Raw genomic sequence first — 20661 nt, forward strand, 5'->3', positions numbered from 1 at the left:
TTCATTGCTGTGTCTTCCTTTGTAGCACTATTGGCAGGGCCTTTCCTAAGCATTCCCTGGAAAGGTCTGAGGACCTAGCCCCAGGAGGCATGGCCTTGTGTCTCCTTTGGCATTTTACCTCTCCACCCAGGTAACAAGCAGGCTGCTGCCTCCCAGCAGCCAGTGGCATGCCTGCAGGGAACAGGTTTGTCCTTCCCCTTGCTCCTGGCAACAGGCTGGGTCTGTCAGGTGGCTAGAAAGGGTGGGATTTTCCTTCTTCTCCCATAGTTCTGCACAGGATGCCCAGCAGTGCACCTAGATATCTGGAGAAGGCTGGGTTCAGGCACTGGCATCCTCCATGGAGGACAGGAGTGGTGGACTGTGAGTGTGTGTGGAAGTGCACACTTGATCAGCAAGCACTCTCTGTGTGAAATGACTATCCTGTAGCCATTTTTCAAATAACTGTATTCTGTAATCCTAGAGACATCAAATAACAAATCCACACAACCTGGTTAGTGCAGATTAGAATAAAAACTTACAAATGCACAGATCCTCTTGTGCAAAATCCTAATAATACCTAAAATAAATTTTCAACTGCAACGGGGTTAGACACAGTGTTAACTGAGCTTTTTTAGTCTCTGCTGGAAACAGTAACAGGTGATACAAGGAGCTTTGTGCTTTCTTAATGCAGAGCTCTGCTCTGCCTTTCCACTTCTCCTCACTAACAGCTCCAGAGAACATAAAGTCACCATTTCCAGGAGGAATAGTAGTTGTGCTTTTCTCTCCTTGACAATAAATCTGTTAGAGGTATTAAAGTAAGAGGTAGTAGTAACTCTGTTAATTATTTACAGAAGTCAGATCAGTGGGAGAGTAAGTGATGGGTCTATGTTTGCCCTTAAGCATGAAAATAACCTCTGGACCTGAAGTGTTTGGATGTGTCTCCTCCTTTTCCTTCATTTATTACAGCAGAGTTGCTGCTGTAATCATTTACCAGTTCAGTGTATGCCCTGTTCCCTCCTGTCCAGGCTCTTCTGCACTGTGTCCAAGTGCTGTGAGTGGTGTCTTGAGGCTTGAGAAGGTCCATGCAAGCAGAGAGTGAAAGTTTGTGGGTCTGGGGATTTCTGCAGTGTGCAGCATGGTTCAGCTTCCCACTGCCAGAGGGCAGGGTGAGATGGGACACTGGGAGGAAATTCTCCCCTGTGAGGGTGGTGAGGCCCTGGCTCAGGTTGTCCAGAGAGGCTGGGGCTGCCCCATCCCTGGAGGTGTCCAAGGCCAGGCTAGATGGGGCTTGGAGCAACCTGGGCTAGTGGAAGATGTAAGCCAGGAGAAGAGGACCCTGGGGGAAGAGAAGAAGCTGCTGAGGATGTTCCTTAGGAGCTCTAAACGTAGCTTGAGCACAATCACTGGGGATGGCTGCAGGCTGCTCTGCCAAACAGTGATGTACTTTTCACTTAGGTCTTGGACTTGCTAACCAAATTAGGGGGCTAATTAGGAGCCAGCTACAAATTTGTGTCCTTTTCTTCTTTTGTTTTTGGATGTAGATTTTCATTTGCCTTTGACTGCCTGTGATTTAATGATGAAGATTCTTTGTGGACTTTTTCCCCCCCTTGCTTAGGGCAGAAAGGAAGCTCTGGCCTACCCATGGTCAAGCTGAGTTCTGCTCTTCCATGTTTCCTCATGACATGGAGCAATATCTCAAACTCTACTTAAAAATCATGTTGTTGAACAGGAAATATTCAGCTGCTGCTTATAGACTGAGAGCAATTCCAAGTATGTCCCTTGCTTTCATTTGATCTGTGGGAAAACCTGTTTTGAAAACTCCTGAGAAGTACCTCAGAGTGAAAGGGTAACTCATTGTACTCTGTGGCTTATGGAGAAACACTAATTGATGTCATCACAGATGATGTCACTAGTAGCATCATGGATATTGTTGATTTTCAGCAAGAGCCCTGTATGCCATAGATCTATGATGGCAGTAAAAATCCAGATCATAAAATAATTTGCTACCTTATTTATTTACATTTTGAATGCTCAGTTCTAACCAACAGGCAGTGAGTATCCAGAAACCATATAATTAATTTTTTAATCTGTTTTAAGTAGTTTGTCCTAAAGAGTCCTTGAAAATGCACTACCTTATCCCTGGGTTCTGCTCAGGTTCTTCCATAGCCAGCTTCATGTTCTTTTTATTCCTGGTCACCAGTAAATTTGCAAACAGATGCATTTGAGCCTCTGCTTTAGTAGTTTAATGGTATTTTTCAATTTGCTTTTACAGGGTTGATTCTTGATTTATTTCAAGCCCCTTTTCTTAATCAGAGTTTTCCCTGTCAAGAATAAGTAACAATATAGTTTCATTACTTCCAGCACTGCAAAGCATCCAAGTTTCTGATGCTGAGAACATTTACTACTAGAAGTAAAAATCAGTCTTCCTTTAGTTAACAGTGCTCTTTAATAGGGAAGATAAATCAATTAAAAGTGTCTGTTCTTAGAGGGCTCAGGCAGCACTGTGCCATGTTGTGGGGGTTGATTAGACACTTGGTTTAACTGGAGGAAGGCTGATGAAGTTCTGACCTGCTCAGATCTGCTTCCTTTGCTCTTTGTCAAACATGCTCTATTTTTTTTTTTTTTTTGCTGGCGAGACAGAATCATCATTCATATTTATTTTTTTACATCTAAAGTTTGTCAGGCTGCTTGGAAAAATGGGACAATGAAAGCCATCTGGGCATCCCATCCACTTCCATTTGGAAACATCTGCCTCGTTACTAGGAACATCTCAGCAGCACTGCAATGAACAGATGTGCTCCCTTTCCATCTCCAGGCTCACTTAGAATTTCTGATAGTGAGAGAAATTCAACAGACACTAAACCCCAAATGCCTGTTTCTTGATCAGGCCCTCTAATATCCCTTATTTGGGATGTTTGTTCCTGTGTAAAGGAGAACCCTGTGGCGTTTGAGGGAGGGGGCAATGGGAAAAGGCAGCAATGTCTCCTGCAGGTCATTCCCTTTCTGTGTCTGTGGGATTTAAAGCTGAGCACTTGCATGCTTGAGCCTTTGCCATGCAGGTTGACTCACAGCTGTTCATCAGATGTAAGGCTCTGTGGAAATCCAAAGTCCTCTGCCTCCAGCTGCCCTATCTCCTTTCTTAAAGCCTTAAGAAATTAGAATTTAAATTTCTTTAAAGGGAGAGAATTCCCTGCATGGAATTCACCATCCCTTTTCTGAATGTCACAGGTAATGGCACACTGTGCAGGTGTTCCAGATGCCAGTATCTCCACATAGCTCCACACTTTGCAGTCCCTCTTCAGGTTTCCAATGAGAGTGGTGAGGCACTGGCACAGGTAAAAGATAGGATTGTGTCTGCAATGCCAGGGAAGCTGAGGCAGAAGCTGGAAAGCCAGGGAGAAACTGCAAAGCTGTAAGTTCCCTCTGGTGCTTTTCTGTGAAGAGCAGAACTGGACAACCAAGAGCATCTGTGAAACCTTCTAGGTACTTGGGACATAACAAGCTGCTTTCAGCATCTTCTGTGGAGGCTTATTTGGGGTGACAATGATATTTACAGCCGGAGTGGGATATTCAAAGACACTGCAGGATATTACCCCTACTAGAAGTGGGTAAGTTGATGCCCACAGTTTGGAAGTGGCTGTTCCACAGTGGCAGAGCTTCTATCCAAATCAAACTTCCCAAGTCCCTCACTAATGGCTCGGGTGTTATTTGTTTTTTCAGGATTTTCAGGGCAGAAGTGTGGTGATCTTTGTGCTCAGCTGGGTTTTTAAAGCTGCTTGTTGTCCTGACCCAAGACCCCCTTTGTGCAGATCAGCCTGGGATTTTGGGACACCCCCTTCCTCTGTGGATGTGGTATCTGGGTAGAATGGCCCTGAGCATATTTTAACTGTTATCTTGGACACTCTCGTGGTCCATGGACTGTTGGGAAATAGCTTGGGCTTGGAGACATTTGTTGCTCTTGGAATGCTGACTTACAGTGCATTCATGGAAAAAAAAGCAGGAGTCCGAGTTCAACAGCATTCAGTGACAGTTTATAGTTGGAGCTTTTCCTTTATATTTATGCCAGTGGAATTTTGAGAAATGGCTGAAATTCCATGTGGCGAGAAAGAGAGGCTTATTATCCGTGACTAACGCTTGGATACACTTTTTAAAATTGGTATTATTTGCTGTTGTGCCGCTTCTACTCTTCTGCTACATTGGTTCATTCTGTTGTCTCCCAGTTTTGAACAGCCTTTCTCTCACCTTGGACTGCCACTCTCACATCATTCCCACTGCCTTCCTCCTTTGGGAGTTCAACCCCTGCAGCCACATGGTCAGCCTGGGATCCAGAGCCAGGCTAAGCTCACCTTTGTGTTCATTAGGGGTTGAATCCAAGATGAGGGCTCTGCATTTTTGCATGACAGGATTGAAAATAGGACTCTTTCTCACTGCATTTTCTGCAGCACAATATTTGACTAAGCATTTCTTTGTAGTTCTAAGTCATTAAATTTATTACTTAGCTGAGGAGGTCCTTTTATGTGTCTAAACGGAACACTTGGGCTGTTTTCCCTCCTTTTGCAGAGGAGAACTGTCTCCTGTTTGTCATATTTCTAGTCAGACCCACTGTATATTCAATGGAAAATTCTTCCTAAATCTTCTCCCCTCTCAGGTTCTTCTCCTTTTTATTATTATGCTTTTCCTCGCTGTCTCTTTTAGCTTTCCACCAGACTGGAGGGCTCATTAAAGCAACACTGTGCAGGAAATGGAGAGAGGTGCAAGAATGGAGCCCTGCTCGCCAGAGAGGGAAAGTTGGCAGCTCTCCTCTGACAGGAAAATTCCTTGGATTTGAGGAGCAGCTCCATTGAGAGAGTGCTACTGAAGGGACATGAAACCCTTGCTCCAGTGTCATTCCACAAATAAATAGCATTTGGATACTCACACATTGTGATGAGGTTCCAGCAATAACCTTCCAATTTATTTGAATTAATTTGTATGTGGGAGTTGGAAATTTATGTTTTGCCTGAGTGTTCTTGAGTGTCAGGAGGGAGAAGATGGGCTCTGGATAGAAAGAAGTACTAATTCCCTGTGGAAGATGTTTCCAGCAGGCCTCACCTTCCATGGCAGACTGCAGGGATGAACCTTGCTGAAAATCTCCTTCTCCTTAGTCACAGCTTTTTCAAGAGAAGTAGTCCTTGAAAGAATGGTCTTTCAGGTCAGAACAGGAGAATTTATGATTCTGACTCTGTGCTATTTTGGATGGGATGGGGATGGGGAAAAGGAGAGGGGAATGATCAAAATATCCTGTGTGGAAACAGTGCGAGTTAGATTCATAACACATCTGTGCGAGGTGCAGGCGAGGCTGGCACGCTCGGAGGAATTTGGTGAGGTGGAAAGAAAAAAAAAAATTGCTTCGTTGTGTAAGAGTCTATATGAAAAAAGGAAAGTCTAAAGGGGGGTGGATCCATAATGAAAAAAAATCTGTGTTGGTTTCTGTGGGCCGACATTTGGGCCTTGCAGAAAACTCTTCCCCCCCAAAGAATGGCCACAGGAAAGTGGAGATGGGACCCTCTTGTTTGCAAACCAGTTCTGTGGTGTGGCAGTGAAAATCAACCCTCCCAAGCTGCCTCTTTGCTGGGTTTTTTCCTAAAAATAGTGAGATGTCAGTATGTCTAATGTCAGGCTGTGTGGTTTTTGTAAGTGTATCACACTTACTCCGTGTAATTATAGACAGAGCTGTGGGTAGATGAGGTTCTGCTCCATAAGGAATTGTGAGAATTGAGAGCTGGCTTTTACTTCAGGGCTATTCTCTCCCTGTCAGCCCTTCCAGTTTTAAAATCCTCCCTTCCAGAAAATGCTTCCCTGGGAGACAGCCGAGGCTTTGACTGCCTTTCTGTGATTTCACATAATCTGCCTGTGTGTCACTGAATATTATTTTTCAACAAAGAATGAGAATTTATTTACCCAGCACAGCTAGCTGGAACATGTTTATGATTGCTCACTTCATGTATGTTTTTATTCCTTCAAAAAAAAAATTACTCCTTAATCATTAATTCAGTCAGTTCTTGTGTGCAAGTTAATTAAAAAATTAAGGATTTCAGCTAGAGATAGGATTAATGGGCAAATGAAACTCTGCAAAACTTCAGGTTTACGTACCTTACTAGCTAAATATTGTAATCCAATGAATGAATCCAAATGCAGTGTATGTGTATCATAGGATGGTGGAATCCTGGAGTGTTTGGGGTGGGAAGGGGACCCCTGATGTGTGCAGACATGGCTCTGCTGCTGCCTGGCAGTCGGCTGCAGCAGTGGAGGAGCCCTACCTTGGACGTGGCCAGTGTCACTGCAGGTGCACTGGGCTCCCAAACCCAGCTGCTGGACTTTGTCCTCTAAGAAGGTCAGAATCCACTTAGTGCCAAGTGAACAATTAAGGACAATTATGCTTTCAGCTCCATGAAGGAGTAGGGGGGCAGGAAGACTCTGGGAGGAGGTGACCCGTTGTCACAGGCCTGCACCCTTTGTGACTCACTGTCACTGCCAGGGCGTTTGAAGTGCTTTTTGTCTCTGTAATATGGGCTGCATAAATATTTTCCCACATTTTTTCCAGTGTTACACACTCACTTATTCCTTTTATGTGAGTGATTACTGTGAATTCCACTCTCCTGTCTCCTTGAAACACTGGTCTCAGCAGAAGCCATAGGATAGCTGAGTCTTGCCCATGGTGTTTACATCCTTGGTTCCCTCCTGTGCCGGTGGCCATGCGAGGGAATCACACCGAGGGTGCTGAACAATAATTTTGCCTTCTATACCCATTCATTCAGTTTAGAATGGAACCAGGCCCAGCTAGTCTTCCTTTTCTGTGTCTTCTGTGAACCTTCTGTGAGAGGGGGAAGGAAGTGGCTTAAGGCCCAAGAAATTCAGAAATCTCCTTCGATTTCTTTATGTGCAAAACTCCTGACTTTGGCACTTGGACAGAGCTTCATCTCTTCCCTTCTCCATTTCTTATTTGGCTTTTTAGACTTCAGCTGTCGGGTGGTTGTACTTGAGATTCTTAAAGTTCCTTTCCAACCTTAACAATTCCATGATGCTGTTTTATTGTAACAGGTCACATGTTCACTCCAGCCAGTGACCTCTAGATGGATTATCCAGATTCCAAAGCTCCATCACACAGACAGGCCAGGGGAGAGCTGCCAAGGCAGCAGGCAGCACCCAGATCCCAGTGTTAACTTGTCCCTAATTTGTTGTGGTAGTGGTCTCCTCTGACTCTCAGGTTCAGGAGAACTTGGAGCAAGTCAGTGACAAGCGTGTTTGTGTCTCTTTCATTTACAGAAGGAAACATTTAAAGTGCCTCTGCTTTTTCCACTGTTGCCACCACAGTGTCCTTCAGCATTTTTGTAGTAGCAAAAAGAGTGTTGCTGTGCCCCACCTTGTCCCCACTGGTGTTCTCCCCTTGGATTTTTACAATGTGTTTTCACTGCTGGTCATCACTGCAATGGAAAAGCTTAGCTGCCTCAGCTGCTCGTGGCTCTGCTCTCCAGCTGGACAGCAGTTCTGCCCTTCAGACAGGCTCTTTGGCTTCTCCACAGGCAGGAGAGAGCAAACCTGTCCTGGAAAAGGACAGAGATTCTTTGCTGAGATTTCCCCTTGCATAGTTCCTGGTGGGAGAGCTTTCCCCTTGGCGTGGATAAGAGCAGCAGGCCTCCAATGCAGGGATTTTGCATACTTCGTGGGGCTGCAGCAGTGCCACGTTTAGGATATTTAGGTGAAGTATCACATTGTGCATTGTACAAGTCCTTCCTCAGCAGCTGTCAAGCTCCATCCCTCATTCCCAGGGGCTGGGGAGGATGGTGTGTGTGTACTGTGTGAGCAAGGCCAGCTCCCTGCTCAGAATAATCCCCTGCTAAGGGAGCTGGGCTGTGTCCCGGTGTCCCACTGCTGTGTCTGGACAGTGTTCAGGCTTTGCTGACTCCCAGAGGCTTAGGGCAGATCAAGTGGTGATCAGAGGGTAATTGCTGTTGGCAGTGGGCAGCGGGCTGCTTGCTGAGCCCTTGCCAAGGGCTGTGGCTGGGCCTGCAGAGGATCACCAGCCAGGCTGTGTCCTCTTGCACGGTTCCTGTGGCAGCAAAAGGTCCCACATGTTTAGGAACACATTCCTTACACAACTTTTAAAAACAAGCAGCTGCATGTAAACACAGCTCTGCCTTTATCCCAAAGAAATGAGCAACCCAAGGAGTAGTTAGTGCCCTCACTGTGGAAACTGCTCCCATTTGCCCCAGTCTTTGCCACTGAATATTCACTTACTGTCTTTTCCCTGGAAGCTGTGGCTGCCCCATCCCTGGAAGTGTCCAAGCCAGGCTGGATGGGGCTTGGACAGCCTGGTCTAGTAGAAGGTGTTCCTGCCGTGGCCAGGAAGCAGAAGGAGATGGGCTTCAAGCTCCCTTCCAAGCCAAACCATTCCATGGGTCTGTGAAATAGGAAGCTTGGCTCCTGCTGTGCTTTCAGCCAGCTGGCAGAAGCTGGGTCAGATGCCAAGGAGTAAGGAGTGAGAGATAATGACTTCGTTCATGAGCACTGGGGGGAGTGCATCTCTGCCAAAGCAACTTCCTCCAGCACTGGAAGCTCACAGTAGTGCTCTGGTGCTGAAAATACCTGCTTAAAGAGTTTAGACCCTGGAATGCCTGTGAAGCCTGTTGGGATCTCAGGGAAGCTGCCCAAAAATGTAGACAGCTCAGGCCATCCAGCATTTGTTCTGAATAAGTTCTGAATTAGCAGATAAATTATGAATGCAACCTGTGCTTTCAGAATGTAGTGGATACCCCTCTTTCTGGATTGTTCTATCCTTTTACAGTGCATTATTCTAGTTAGGAATCCAAGGATGCTTTAAGAGTACTCCTTTGGGAAGTAAAAGTGATTTTTGGGTTGATGTAATGGTACACGAAGGCATGAGTGCTTTTAAGGTTGTTAATGCAGAGCTCTCTCATGTTCCTAGGTGAGTGTCTGACTGGAAAGTCATGGATTCAATGCTCTTCAGAGCTGGAAACTTTGGGATTAAAGCCTGGCCACTCTGAGCTGTAAAATCAAGCCCTCCCATACCCAAACTGGCTTTGGTTCCAGCAGCCCAAGTACCCCAGGTGTGTGCACCTCAGCAGTGGGCCAGGCTGCTCATTTTTGCTGACTTACTTTTTCTCATCTGCAAACCAAATTTCAGAGCCTCTGCAGATGCTTTTTCCATACTTTCGGACATTGATACAGATGATGATTTTGCAAACTGGGACTTCTTTTCTTTTTATTTTTCACCTTTTATTGCAGCTGTGTTTGAAGCGCACCATTGATATTGAATCAAAGAACTTGGTGTGGTGTGAAAAAGGGATAGCTTTGCTTGGTTTATTGTGTCCAATATGTGACCCACAGGCCTCTCCATGTCATCTGTTTCTGTGTAAGCACCAGCAGAAGGTGTCTCTCAGATCTCCTAAAATGCCAGACCCAAATGCTCAAGTCTTCCTCAAATGTCCAAAAAAATCCTGGCCTTTACCCAACAGAATGTTCTCCTGGGATTAAAGTAGAAAAATTCAGTTTACTGCTATTAAAGTCTCTGAGCTACATGTGTAAGTTGCTAAAGTGAAGGAAGAGTGACACCATGTAATAATGTCTTGGTAAAAGACCTGGAATTGTCAAGAGACTGTTTTTAATTCATTTTCATACTTCAAAATTCAGGGTCAAAGCCAGACTCCAGCTCTACCCATAATTAAGTTTTTTAAATAATGTCATGTAGTAAATATATATTTTTAACCTGTTCTAAAAAAAATCCACAAACAAAACTAACCACAAAATCACCTGTACCTCCAAAATAAAATTATGATGGAATTCTTGCTATATATAGAGAGAGAGACAATTAAGTAAAGAAATGAGGAATGGGGGGATGTCTTGCTCCTGGGAAAACAGGAATTCCAGGAGACATGGTTAGTGTTCCAGGATAACTACCTATTGGCTGAGTTGGCTGTTAGGGCTAAAGCCCAGCTAAAAATAAGGTGCAGAGCAGATGAGGCAGGGCAAGGCCGGGCAAGTCCTGAGGCCGAGTTAAGCCAGCCTGGAGCTGTGATCTGCTATTAGTGGTGGCCAGGCAAGGGGCTGTGCAGGGAGCAGCCTCTGTGGCTTCTTGTCTGCTTGTCCTGTGCCCTCCCTCAGCTTTGGATTATTAGAGGGCAATGTCTTTATTCCAAACAAGTTCAGTTTGATCCTGAGCTTTACTCCTCTTCTTTTGATTGTGTGTTAGAGCCTCACAGCAACAGTTCCACCCCTACTAAATTTCCATGGATTCAAAAGCACTTTCACCACAAATCAGGTGAGTGCAGAGCTGTTGCAGGCTGTCCAGGGAGTGTGTCAGGCGTGTCCTCCAGCACTGAGAGCTCTGGAACAGGCTGGCATTCCTCTTTGCTGTTTGTTTCTTGTCATGGGATGGAAAAAGAACAGTTAATAGTTGACCTAAATTCAGGCCTGGTTAATTATAGTTTCCTTCAGTTCTGGCTTTGTTCTGTGTGTGTTTGCTGCCAGGTAAGGATAACCTGCAGTCCTAGAAAGCTTCATGCCAGGGAGGGAAGTGATGACAAGAAAATTACAGGGTAAAATTCCAGCCTTTTCTATTGGAAAAATTTATCCTGAGTTGGCTCTAAGCATAATTCGAATACACAGAGGATTATGCATTTCTACGTGGCTCCCTGAGTGTGGGGCTGGCATCGAGCCCTGGTGCAAATGAGGGCTAGGAGCTGTTTTTGCTGGTGGTGTGTGGAAGGGAAGAGCCTTCCTGTGATGTCAGCACAAGGAATAGAGTGCAGGAAATCTTCCATCCTTCCCAGAATCACCCTGCAGCTGGAGCTGCTCAGGTACCAGAGAAGCACATATTTCATGGAGGCAGTCAGCACTCCAGGATGTTTCCTTTGCTCTTTTAAGCGTCAGAACAGAGTGAGATGGGGTCTGTGTTTGTGGCCCATGGAGTTCCTGCATTTTGTGACTAATCCTGCAGCCTGGGGATTCAGACCTTCCTTTAATCCTTTGTTTGTCATTCTGCCAGTCACTGTCACTGCAGAGGTCCCACTGGAAGGGAACATAAACAGAGGTAGTTCTCCAAGCTTAGTCATCTCAGGAGGTCTGTGTGTGTGAAGTCACAAGAACTTCTTTTCTCCCTTTCCTTCATTCCTTAGTGTGATGAAACTGTTGTGAAAGTGGAGCTGTGGCTGAACCTGGTTGCTGGCATTTTTATTTCCATTAGTAAATTCTTCAGTGTCTTTGTCTTCTGCTAACACCTCCTCTGACACCAAGACACCTTTATGAGAGTGACACCAGCACCAAGCCTTCTCTGCCACATGCCAAGGCTCACAGGTGCAGCAGCGCTTCCATCCTCATGTGATGGACCACATCAGGGTGATGGGTTAACAGTTGGACTCAATCGTCAGAAGGGTTTTTTGTAACCTGACTGACTTGCAGGCTGTTCTGAGCTTTTCTGGTTTGGTTTTTGTAAATGCTCAAGTGATTTCTCCCACCTGCCCTGAGGGAAATGTTAAATCCGATGTTCTCTTTTGTGTAACTGCACTGTGTTTCTGCAGCAGCAGAGCTGGCTGGCTTTGTGTTATCAAAAGTTCATAGATAATATTTATTTATTGTGAGATATCCCAGAGAGACACTCTGCAGGGGCTTCTGGAAGCACCTCATGGATATAGCCTTGGACATACAGGAAAACATCAAGTAAAGCTGTGTATTTTTATGGCCAGCTGGCTCAGTTGGGGTTGCTGCAGAGACAAACTCTTCCCTCAGCCCCCAAAAACAAACAAGCAGAAGTTTTGGCAGCAGTTAAGCAAACAACAAACTCTTCTACAGAGACAGTGACAGCATTAAGGATCCAAATCGTGGAGTCAAGACTGCAAGTCCCAGTGTCAGTGCTCCACATGGGAAGGGGGTTTGGGACAGGGACCTTAGGACAGGACACATTCTTTTCATGCCACAAAACTGTTGTGGTGGTGGTAGAAAGTCATTTGACACTTCTGGAGGAAAAGGCAATTTCAGGCAATTCTTCAAGAAAAGATAAGAGGGAATGTGTAACTTGCCAGGGTTTTGTTTTTAAGGACCTAATAAATCAGAGTACACGAGTTGCAGCCCATCCCAGACCCTAATGAGAACATCCTGTCATCGTGTCTTCACCCTGCTGACCTGGGTGGTTTCTCTTGCTGACCCCTCCCAGTCAGGCAGTACCAGCAGCACCACAGAAATGTTGCATGTGGACACTTTGTGTGGAAATCACTGGGAGTTATGTTGGAACTGTCTGGAATGTGTGTTTGAACAAAATGATTCTTTTTCTCTTCGCTGCTTTTTCAAAAGGCACACTTCAAAATAAGGCTCAGGAGGTGGTGACGGGATGGACTGGCCTAGTTTCCTTACTTTGGGAATAGCAGAACAGAATTTTTTAGTAGCTGCAGAACACGTCTGTCCCTGAGGACATTTTGTACATTAAAACACTCTTTGGAAAGGGACTTAGATTGATCTCAGTGAGTTCCACACTGATTTCTCATTAGTTTCATTTTGAATTAGTGAAGGTGTGGATCTTCCCTAGATACTTTTCCTTGCTTTATTCAGAAAAAGGCTAAATTAGGCAATGGAGCTAGTGAACATATGGGAGGAACATGATGGATGGATGGATGGATGGATGGATGGATGGATGGATGGATGGATGGATGGATGGATGGATGGATGTAAGGTGTATATACATACATTTTTAAGGAATGGTTCTATCACTAGCACAGAGTTCAGCCCATGTATTTTACAATATAAAATAAGATGATAAGAATCTCCCATGTGAGTGATGCTAAGAGTTCTCTTTAGGTGCACAGGAGGGTTGTTTTAGGAAGGTTTAGGAGGGTTGGTTGATAACAGTGTTGATGAAATGAGATTTGGGCAGATCACAGCTTTATTCAATAGCAGGGAAAGAGCTGTAATTCCATTATTTTACAGTCACACTCCAGGACAAACACCTGCTGTAACCCAGAATAGCCATTTCTCATGGCACAGGAGCACGGGCTGCTCTGCTCCTACAGGTAAGGTTGGGATGTAAGTGGTGCAGGTGACTAGCAAATTAAAAAAGGAAGAGGTAACAAACCAGCTAATTCCAGAATGAGATTAGGATGGATTAGTCTGTCTAGCTCAAATCCCCAAACAGCCAGACTGGTTCTGTGTGCTTCTTCACTGTTGCCCCATGTGTTATCTTTCTCCCAAGTAACAAGTGATCAGACAAGAGGATATGCCTCAAGATGTGCCAGGAAAGGTTTAGGTTGGACATTAGGGAAAATTTCTTACAGAAAGGGTTGTCTGGCCCTGACACAGGCTGCCCAGGGCAGCGATGGGTTTTCCATCCCTAGAGGGATTTAAAAGCTGTGTGGATGTGGCACTTGGGGACATGGTTTAGTGGTGGCCTTGGCAGTGCTGGGGGAGCAGTTGGGCCCTATGGACTTAGATCCCACATGTTCTGTTAAGCGCTTGGCCACGGGTGCAGACTGCACCCTCTGAAACAGCAGTGGGCAGTACCTGTAAGCTGGGGTTGAGCCTGGCTGCTTGCTCTGAAGTGCTGCATTATGGAAAACAGACTGGAGAACAGATAAACCCCTCATGTGACACGGTGTTTTGTGGGCTGGGCACTGCAAGCTATGGGAAGTTGGCACCGTGGGCACCACAATGTGACAGTGTTCCAGCTGGGTTTCCCTTGGATGCTGTGCTTGGCAGCTGTGCCAGCTGGAGCGGTTTTTGGAATTGGAGTGGGTGTATGATTTTCCCACTGTTGTGCTGCCCTGGGGTTGGCATACTTGAGAGTGCCTGAAGACACAGGAAGGGCTGGTTTGTGGACTTGCAGCCGTGGCATTCATGAATTCCAGCCAGAGGAGAAGGGCTGGAAGTTTGCTGTCGTAGGGGAAAGTACCCTGATACAGCATGAGTGCAAAGCAGGAGTGTTCTCTCCTCTCCATCCACTGCATGCTGCTTGCTGTAGCTGGGTTTGTGGAGCAGGGAGCTCCCTGTATGTTTTTGGGAAGAGTGGGGGAACAGGGGTGCTCCTGACTGTCACAGGGACACAGGAACCATAGCATGCAGCTCACTGTGTGCACCACGAGATGTTCCTCACTGATGTTCATTGCTCAGAGATTGCTGGAGTACTGGTATGGATTTGGGAGGAGCCAAGTATCCTGCAGCTGTGAGGTTTTACCTGTCAAAAATCCCTGGCAATGTTTTGTTCTACTGCCCTAAGTGGAAGTAACAGCTTTGGATTTTGTGTGTGGAATAAGAACCATGGACATTTACAGACCCATGTGGTTGAATGAATTTTTCACTTGGTTTTCTGGTGATTTCTCCCAGCCCTACACCACAAGAATAATTTTTCAGGATTCCTGATGTATCTTATCCAGAGACGTGGTGACTCTGCAGGCAAGGATGCTTTGTGGGAGGATGTTTCTGAAATGGAGCTGGAATTCCATTGGTCATATAGTGGAATCACAGAACGGGTTGGGTTGGAAGAGACCTTAAAGACCACCCGTTTCCAACCCCCTGCCAGGGGCAGGGACACCTTCCACTAGAGCAGGTTCCTCCAAGCCCCATGCAGCCCTTCCTTGAGCACTTGCAGGGATAGGGCAGGAGTTATGGCTCCACTGATGGCAGTCTGTCCTTGCAGAGTCCCTCCTGGCTGGCCTCGGTGCGCTGAGTTCCCTGCACAGCCGCATGGAGCAGCAGCTGAACGAGAGCCTGCGGCGCCGCCGCCACGCGGGGGACAGCGACCACAACATCGAGGTGCTGCTGGGGGTGGACGACTCTGTGGTCCGATTCCACGGCAAGGAGCACGTCCAAAACTACCTCCTGACCCTCATGAACATCGTGAGTATCCTTTGGGAGCTGATGGAAGCTCTTGTAGGAGTGCCAGGTTTGGGAAAAACAGCAATGGGATCATTCTGACTGCTGCTGGAGAAGCTTTTCTGGTTTTAAGATGTACTTTAATTCATCTTTTTCGCAGTAGTTTCCTTCCTAGGGCACATTCGAGGGTATTTCCAATAATGAGGAAATAGTTGAAAAATAGTAAGGGAAAAAAGTAAACTTAATCCATTTCTAGTAATTCTGAGCTTCTCCCACAGCACAGTTCTGGAGAAAAACTGATTAAAGCATAAATATCTAGAGGAAAAGGGGTTCTAAACCCTCAATGGCTCTCTGACAGAGCAGACCTTCTGGTAATACCAGTAGATATGTCTTAGAAACTGTGGCAGCATAAGGTTTTACAGGAAATGAAAACAATCTCTTAAGGATGAGGATGAGGGACTAATTATTCCCATAATGATTCCCATTAATAATGATTTTATGGCTTTAGGAATGATTGTTATTATCTATTTCACACTCTTTTATTCCTGGAATAATTTAAAAATGATTCCTTGGGTTTTCAGAGCTTCTAAATTTGAGAACTTAGAATCTGAGAGGAAAAAAATTATTCCTGTACCAAATTTAACCCAACCAATGTGATGTTTTCTAGAACATCACTCAGAGATTCATCTCCTTTTTCCCACATACACCATGGAACATCAACATTAAATTTCCATTACACATTACTGCAGAATATTGTCCTTTTGGTTTTGAAACCTTTTCAGTGAGCAGCAGGGCTGATCCATGGCCCAGACCACTTCCATGTTTTTCACATGCCTGTGGCTCCATCTGCTGGGGCCAAAGGCAGAGCGAGCTGACACCCTTCTTCCCAGAGCCATCCAGAGAATGGGATAAAATGGGAGCTATGGGGAAATCTTGAAGACTTGAAATTTAAGGTCAACTCCAGGGTCCTTTTCATCTCCAGGGAAGTCATTCCAGTGTCTAGAAAGCTCCCCTGTTGTCTACTGGCACAAGGGAAGTTGTGAACACTTATCCTGGCTCAGCTCTTTGGGAGCAATGCTCTTTCATTGATGAGGAGAAAATAAAAGAGGAATACCTGACCTTTGGGATGATTGCTTCACAGGACAGGCAGTCTGAGCTCTGTGCTCATTCTCTGTCCCACTGCCCTGCTGACTCTGCTCTCAGCCTCAGGGATTTCAGGTTTAAACCATGGGCTGAAATCGTCATGCCAGGGCCCACAGTCTGGACAGCTCCCAGTGACCTTTTTCCCTGAGGGGAAATTCTGTTTAGCCTGACTGAAAAATAAAACAACCCTCTAAGTCCTGCTCAAACCCATGAACCTCTGAACAGAGGTGTTTATTTCTCACCAGTTGCCCATAATATAATATTTATTTTGTTTTTAGGGGAATGAGGAGCTTCATTGAGGAACTGCAGATGTTTCACACACTGGTGCCAGGACATTTCTCACCTTCCCAGACACAGGGAAGGGCCTCAAGAAGGACAACTTTTGGCCCATCTGCATAATTCTGTTTTTCTAACTTCCCTTCCACAAAGCCTCTTTTTAGTACAGAAGTGACTACAGAATTCTAACTGATCTCGAAAAAGTAGGGCAGCAGTATAAGTTGCTCCTGAAAAAAATACTCTTCAAAACAAGAAGCACTGGAAGTGCTCCAGGCCAGGTTGGACAAAGCTTGGAGCAGCCTGGTCTAGTGGAAGGGGTTCCTGGCCATGGCAGAGGGGTGGAATGAGATGAGCTTTAAGGTGCCTTCCAGCCCAAACCAGTCTGGGATTATGTGATTTGCGGGGTTTGTACTTGAAGTCTTTTCCTCAATCCCCTTTTCTTTGAGCTCTGATCCATGAAACATGAGAGGAGGTTTGACACTTGCTTCCCAAAGTTCCATGTGAAGAGGGGGTATGTGATGACAGGAAGTGAATCTACGCTTTCCACTGAGCAAATGATCTGAGACTTGAATCCTCTTCTGAGGACTGTAGTGGTACAGGCACTTGAAAAAACATCTCCATGGCCTTGGAAGTTCCCTTGGTATCATCAGCGGGTTTTTCTTTCTTCTTAATATTTCCTCTTTTTTCCCTCAGGTGAACGAAATTTACCATGACGAGTCCCTGGGCGTTCACATCAATGTCGTGCTGGTCCGAATGATCATGTTGGGGTACGCCAAGGTGAGCAAGCCACTTCTCCCCCCTCCTCCCCCGGGCAGAAAATCCAGACCCTGCTGAACAGGCTGCCTCTGGGAGCAGCTGGGTGTAAGGTGTGGCTCTCTCAGTCCATCAGCCTGATCGAAAGGGGGAACCCCTCGCGCAGCCTGGAGAACGTGTGCCGCTGGGCCTATCAGCAGCAGAAGCCGGACCCCAGCCACGCCGAGCACCACGACCATGCCATCTTCTTAACCAGGCAAGATTTTGGGCCCGCTGGTATGCAAGGTAATGCAGCTGACCCAGAGCAGAGCTCTGGGCTCGGTGTTTCTTGGCTGGCATCTGCCAGAAAAGAGGAAAAATTGGGAATTGCATTTTGAGCTCCCTGCCTTATTCATTCTGCAAGTGGTTTCAAAAGCAAGGAGACCTTGCCATGAGTCCTTGCCATTAATATCCAACTACAGATTGATTTTCTTTCTTAAGAGTTGTAAATAAATACTTCTTAACTCTCTTCAAACTCCTGCATGTGCAGGGATCCCTGGGAACCTCAATGCACGTGGCATTCCACTCCCTTTATTTTATTGCATCTTTCACCCCACATTTCCATATATTGACATCCCAGCCACTCTGACACCTGCATCCATCCTTTGGCTTCAGGGAACTAATGACAGTGGGCAGAAACTCCCAAAGTTTGGCATGTGTCAGAGCAGGCACCGGTCAGGATGAGGAGCCAGGCAGGCTGCCCTGGCCTTAGAGTAATGTTAGCTTTTCCTGAGGAAGTTTTCTGGGGGTTCTCATTTAAAATCCAAGTGCTGAGCACAAGACTCAGCCCTGATGTCTCTCTGTAGGGTATGCTCCTGTGACGGGCATGTGCCACCCGGTCCGGAGCTGCACCCTCAACCATGAGGACGGGTTTTCATCAGCCTTTGTTGTTGCTCATGAGACTGGGCATGTGTAAGTACCACTTTTACCATCAGATGACACCAAAATGCTGTGCTGCACCTCCTTCTTGCTCCAAGGGTGTTGGATTTGATGGCTCTGTGGAAGCTGTCCTGATTTTATTTCCAATCCCCTGGGAATGCAGTAGCGGTTGAAGAGAGAGAGAGATAAGTGGGGGAAGGAAGGGAGGAAGGGGAGGCAGGGTGAACTTGTTTTCTCTGGGGTGAGGGAAAGGTCAGGAAGGGACCTGGGAGGTCCAGGCAGTGGCGACAGGAGCTGGCTTGAGTGTCCTTCATTGCCTTCTCCTCAACCGCCTGTGCTGGTGGTGGGTCAGATTTGGTACCTCTTCCAGAGCTGTTTCCGTACAGTTGTTTTTGCAGTAGCTCTGAGGGGAGTTCTTTGTTGCAGGCTGGGCATGGAGCACGATGGGCAAGGGAACAGGTGTGGGGACGAGACGGCGATGGGCAGTGTCATGGCCCCCTTGGTGCAGGCCGCCTTCCACCGCTACCACTGGTCCCGCTGCAGTGGCCAGGAGCTCAGGAGATACATCCAGTAAGGCCTCCCTGGTGCAGCCAGGCTCTGATCCCTCGTTTTTCAGACCCTCTTTCCCTTCAAAGCTCTGTTAGAAAAGCTCTGACCCATGAAGGCTGTGTCCTCACACGGGACTGGTCCATAGCCCATCCACTTGGGGTGAAAAGTCTGTGGAAAGACCCCTCTAACTCCAGTGGGACTTGGAATAGGCCTCAGATTGTCACAGAATCCCAGATTTGTTTGGGTTGGAAGGGACCTTAAAGCTCATCTCATTCCAAAGCCCCTGCCATGAACAGGAACCACTAGACCAGGTTGCTCCAAGCACCAGCCGGCCTGGCCTTGGACAGTTCCAGGGATGGGGCAGGAATTAAGAGTATACATCTTCTCACAGTATTTTTTTCTGTGTCTCTTTCCATAGCTCTTATGACTGTCTTCTCGACGACCCCTTTGAGCATGACTGGCCCAAGCTTCCTGAGCTGCCAGGCATCAACTATTCCATGGATGAGCAGTGCCGGTTCGACTTTGGTGTGGGCTACAGGATGTGCACAGCTGTACGTCCAGACACAGCAAGGGGGTGTGGCCTGGTGGGAGAGCTGCAGTGCCATAATCATTGGAGAGAAGTTAATGCAGTATTTAGAGATCTGTAAAGAGCAGAGGGATATTTATGGGGGAAACTCAGTCCTCTGGGTCCTGTGGAGTAATGGGAAAATGAGTGGTAGCATGGTCTCTGTGGCACACACTGGTGAGAGCAATCCCAAGAAAGAAAAGGGGAAAAAAAATCTTCCTTTTGTCCCACTTCTGGGTGTCTTCTTTCCTCTTTTCACTAGCCCAGGGCTGGGGGATGCAAGAAATAATCACTGCCCTGAAGATGCCAGGCTCATTAGGGTGTGTGAGATGGAATCTACGGAGTGGGTTGGATCCTTATCCAAAAAGTATAAATAAAATAACAGATACAAATAAATTATGAACAAAATGCAAGAGTATTTACTTATCCAAAAAGTACAAGCCATCTCATGTTCTGCATTTGGTCTCTCTGTGTTTTTCAGTTCCGAACCTTCGATCCGTGCAAGCAGCTGTGGTGCAGCCACCCCGATAACCCCTACTTCTGCAAGACCAAGAAAGGGCCTCCCCTCGATGGCACCGAGTGTGCCCCAGGAAAAGTGAGTCTGGCACTCTGTTTGTCTTGGGGAAAAGCCAACAGTTACCTGATTTGGGCTGAAGGGCAGAGAGGGGAGCAGGGAATTGCCTGGCATGCCTGGGGTGAAGCGAGACCATGGGGAAAGCTGTGCTTTCCCAGTGGGATATTCTGGGAGCTGTACAAGGTTTGCCCTAGCACATTTTGGACATAGAGATTCCAGCTGAGGTGCAACCTGTTCTGTGGCCTCTTTGTTAGGTTTTCTGGTCTCATCTGCAAAGTTTCCTTCAAGTGCCTTTAGGAATTCAGGGAAGCAGATGATGCTGTTACTGTGGGATGGCTGCTCAGAACTCACTGTCCAGACAACCTGTGGTAAATGTTTGTGTAGACTGAGGATTAGTGCCTGATTTTTCCCTTTAATATCCCTATTAGTGGGTGTCCTGCTGCCAATCCATTTTCAATTATAAAGTTATACTCAGATACCTGGGGTTTTTTTAGCAAATTCCCTTTATTTTGAAATACAGGAGAGCCACTTGTACAATCTGAATGTGCCCCAGGCAGCAGCAAAATATTGCTGTCCAGTGCTTATACATTTGATTTGGGGATTGTGTCTGTTCTCACCTGTTTGCTGCCCCGATTCCCTCAGTGGTGCTACAAGGGTCACTGCATGTGGAAGAACACCAACCAGCTGAAGCAGGATGGACACTGGGGAGCCTGGACCAAGTTTGGCTCCTGCTCACGGACCTGTGGAACTGGGGTTCGCTTCCGCACACGCCAGTGCAACAACCCAATGTAGGTGTGAGCGCTGCACCTACCTGGGCATCCTCAGAGGGGCCACTTGAAATGTCATTTGGGTTTTGGGTGGACATTCTGTTCAAGCCTCTCGAAATGGGATCATTTGTGGAGAATCCAAGAATTCCATAGAATTACAGAATCCCAGACTGGGCTGGGCTGGAAGGGACCTTAAAGCCCATTCCATTCCCCCTCCTGCCATGGGCAGGGACACCTTGTGATATCCAAGGTTGCTCCAAGCCCTGTCCAGCTTGGCCTTGGAC

The 20661-nt window shown here is 46.6% G+C and overlaps 1 protein-coding gene across 4 annotated transcripts in view; it reads left to right on the forward strand.

Moving 5' to 3' along the window:
- ADAMTS3 (ADAM metallopeptidase with thrombospondin type 1 motif 3) overlaps positions 1-20661 on the forward strand; it is a 73406-nt gene that overhangs the window by 29713 nt on the left and 23032 nt on the right. For all 4 annotated transcript variants that reach the window (XM_077176808.1, XM_077176810.1, XM_054633050.2 and 1 more), the window contains 8 exons: positions 14657-14856; positions 16945-17028; positions 17133-17289; positions 17850-17955; positions 18349-18492; positions 18890-19022; positions 19518-19631; positions 20253-20398. In XM_077176808.1, the coding sequence (XP_077032923.1) occupies positions 14657-14856; positions 16945-17028; positions 17133-17289; positions 17850-17955; positions 18349-18492; positions 18890-19022; positions 19518-19631; positions 20253-20398 (1084 nt within the window). The remainder of the gene's footprint in view (positions 1-14656; positions 14857-16944; positions 17029-17132; positions 17290-17849; positions 17956-18348; positions 18493-18889; positions 19023-19517; positions 19632-20252; positions 20399-20661) is intronic.

The sequence above is a fragment of the Agelaius phoeniceus genome, chromosome 4 (assembly GCF_051311805.1).
Source record: "Agelaius phoeniceus isolate bAgePho1 chromosome 4, bAgePho1.hap1, whole genome shotgun sequence".
NCBI lineage: Eukaryota > Metazoa > Chordata > Aves > Passeriformes > Icteridae > Agelaius > Agelaius phoeniceus.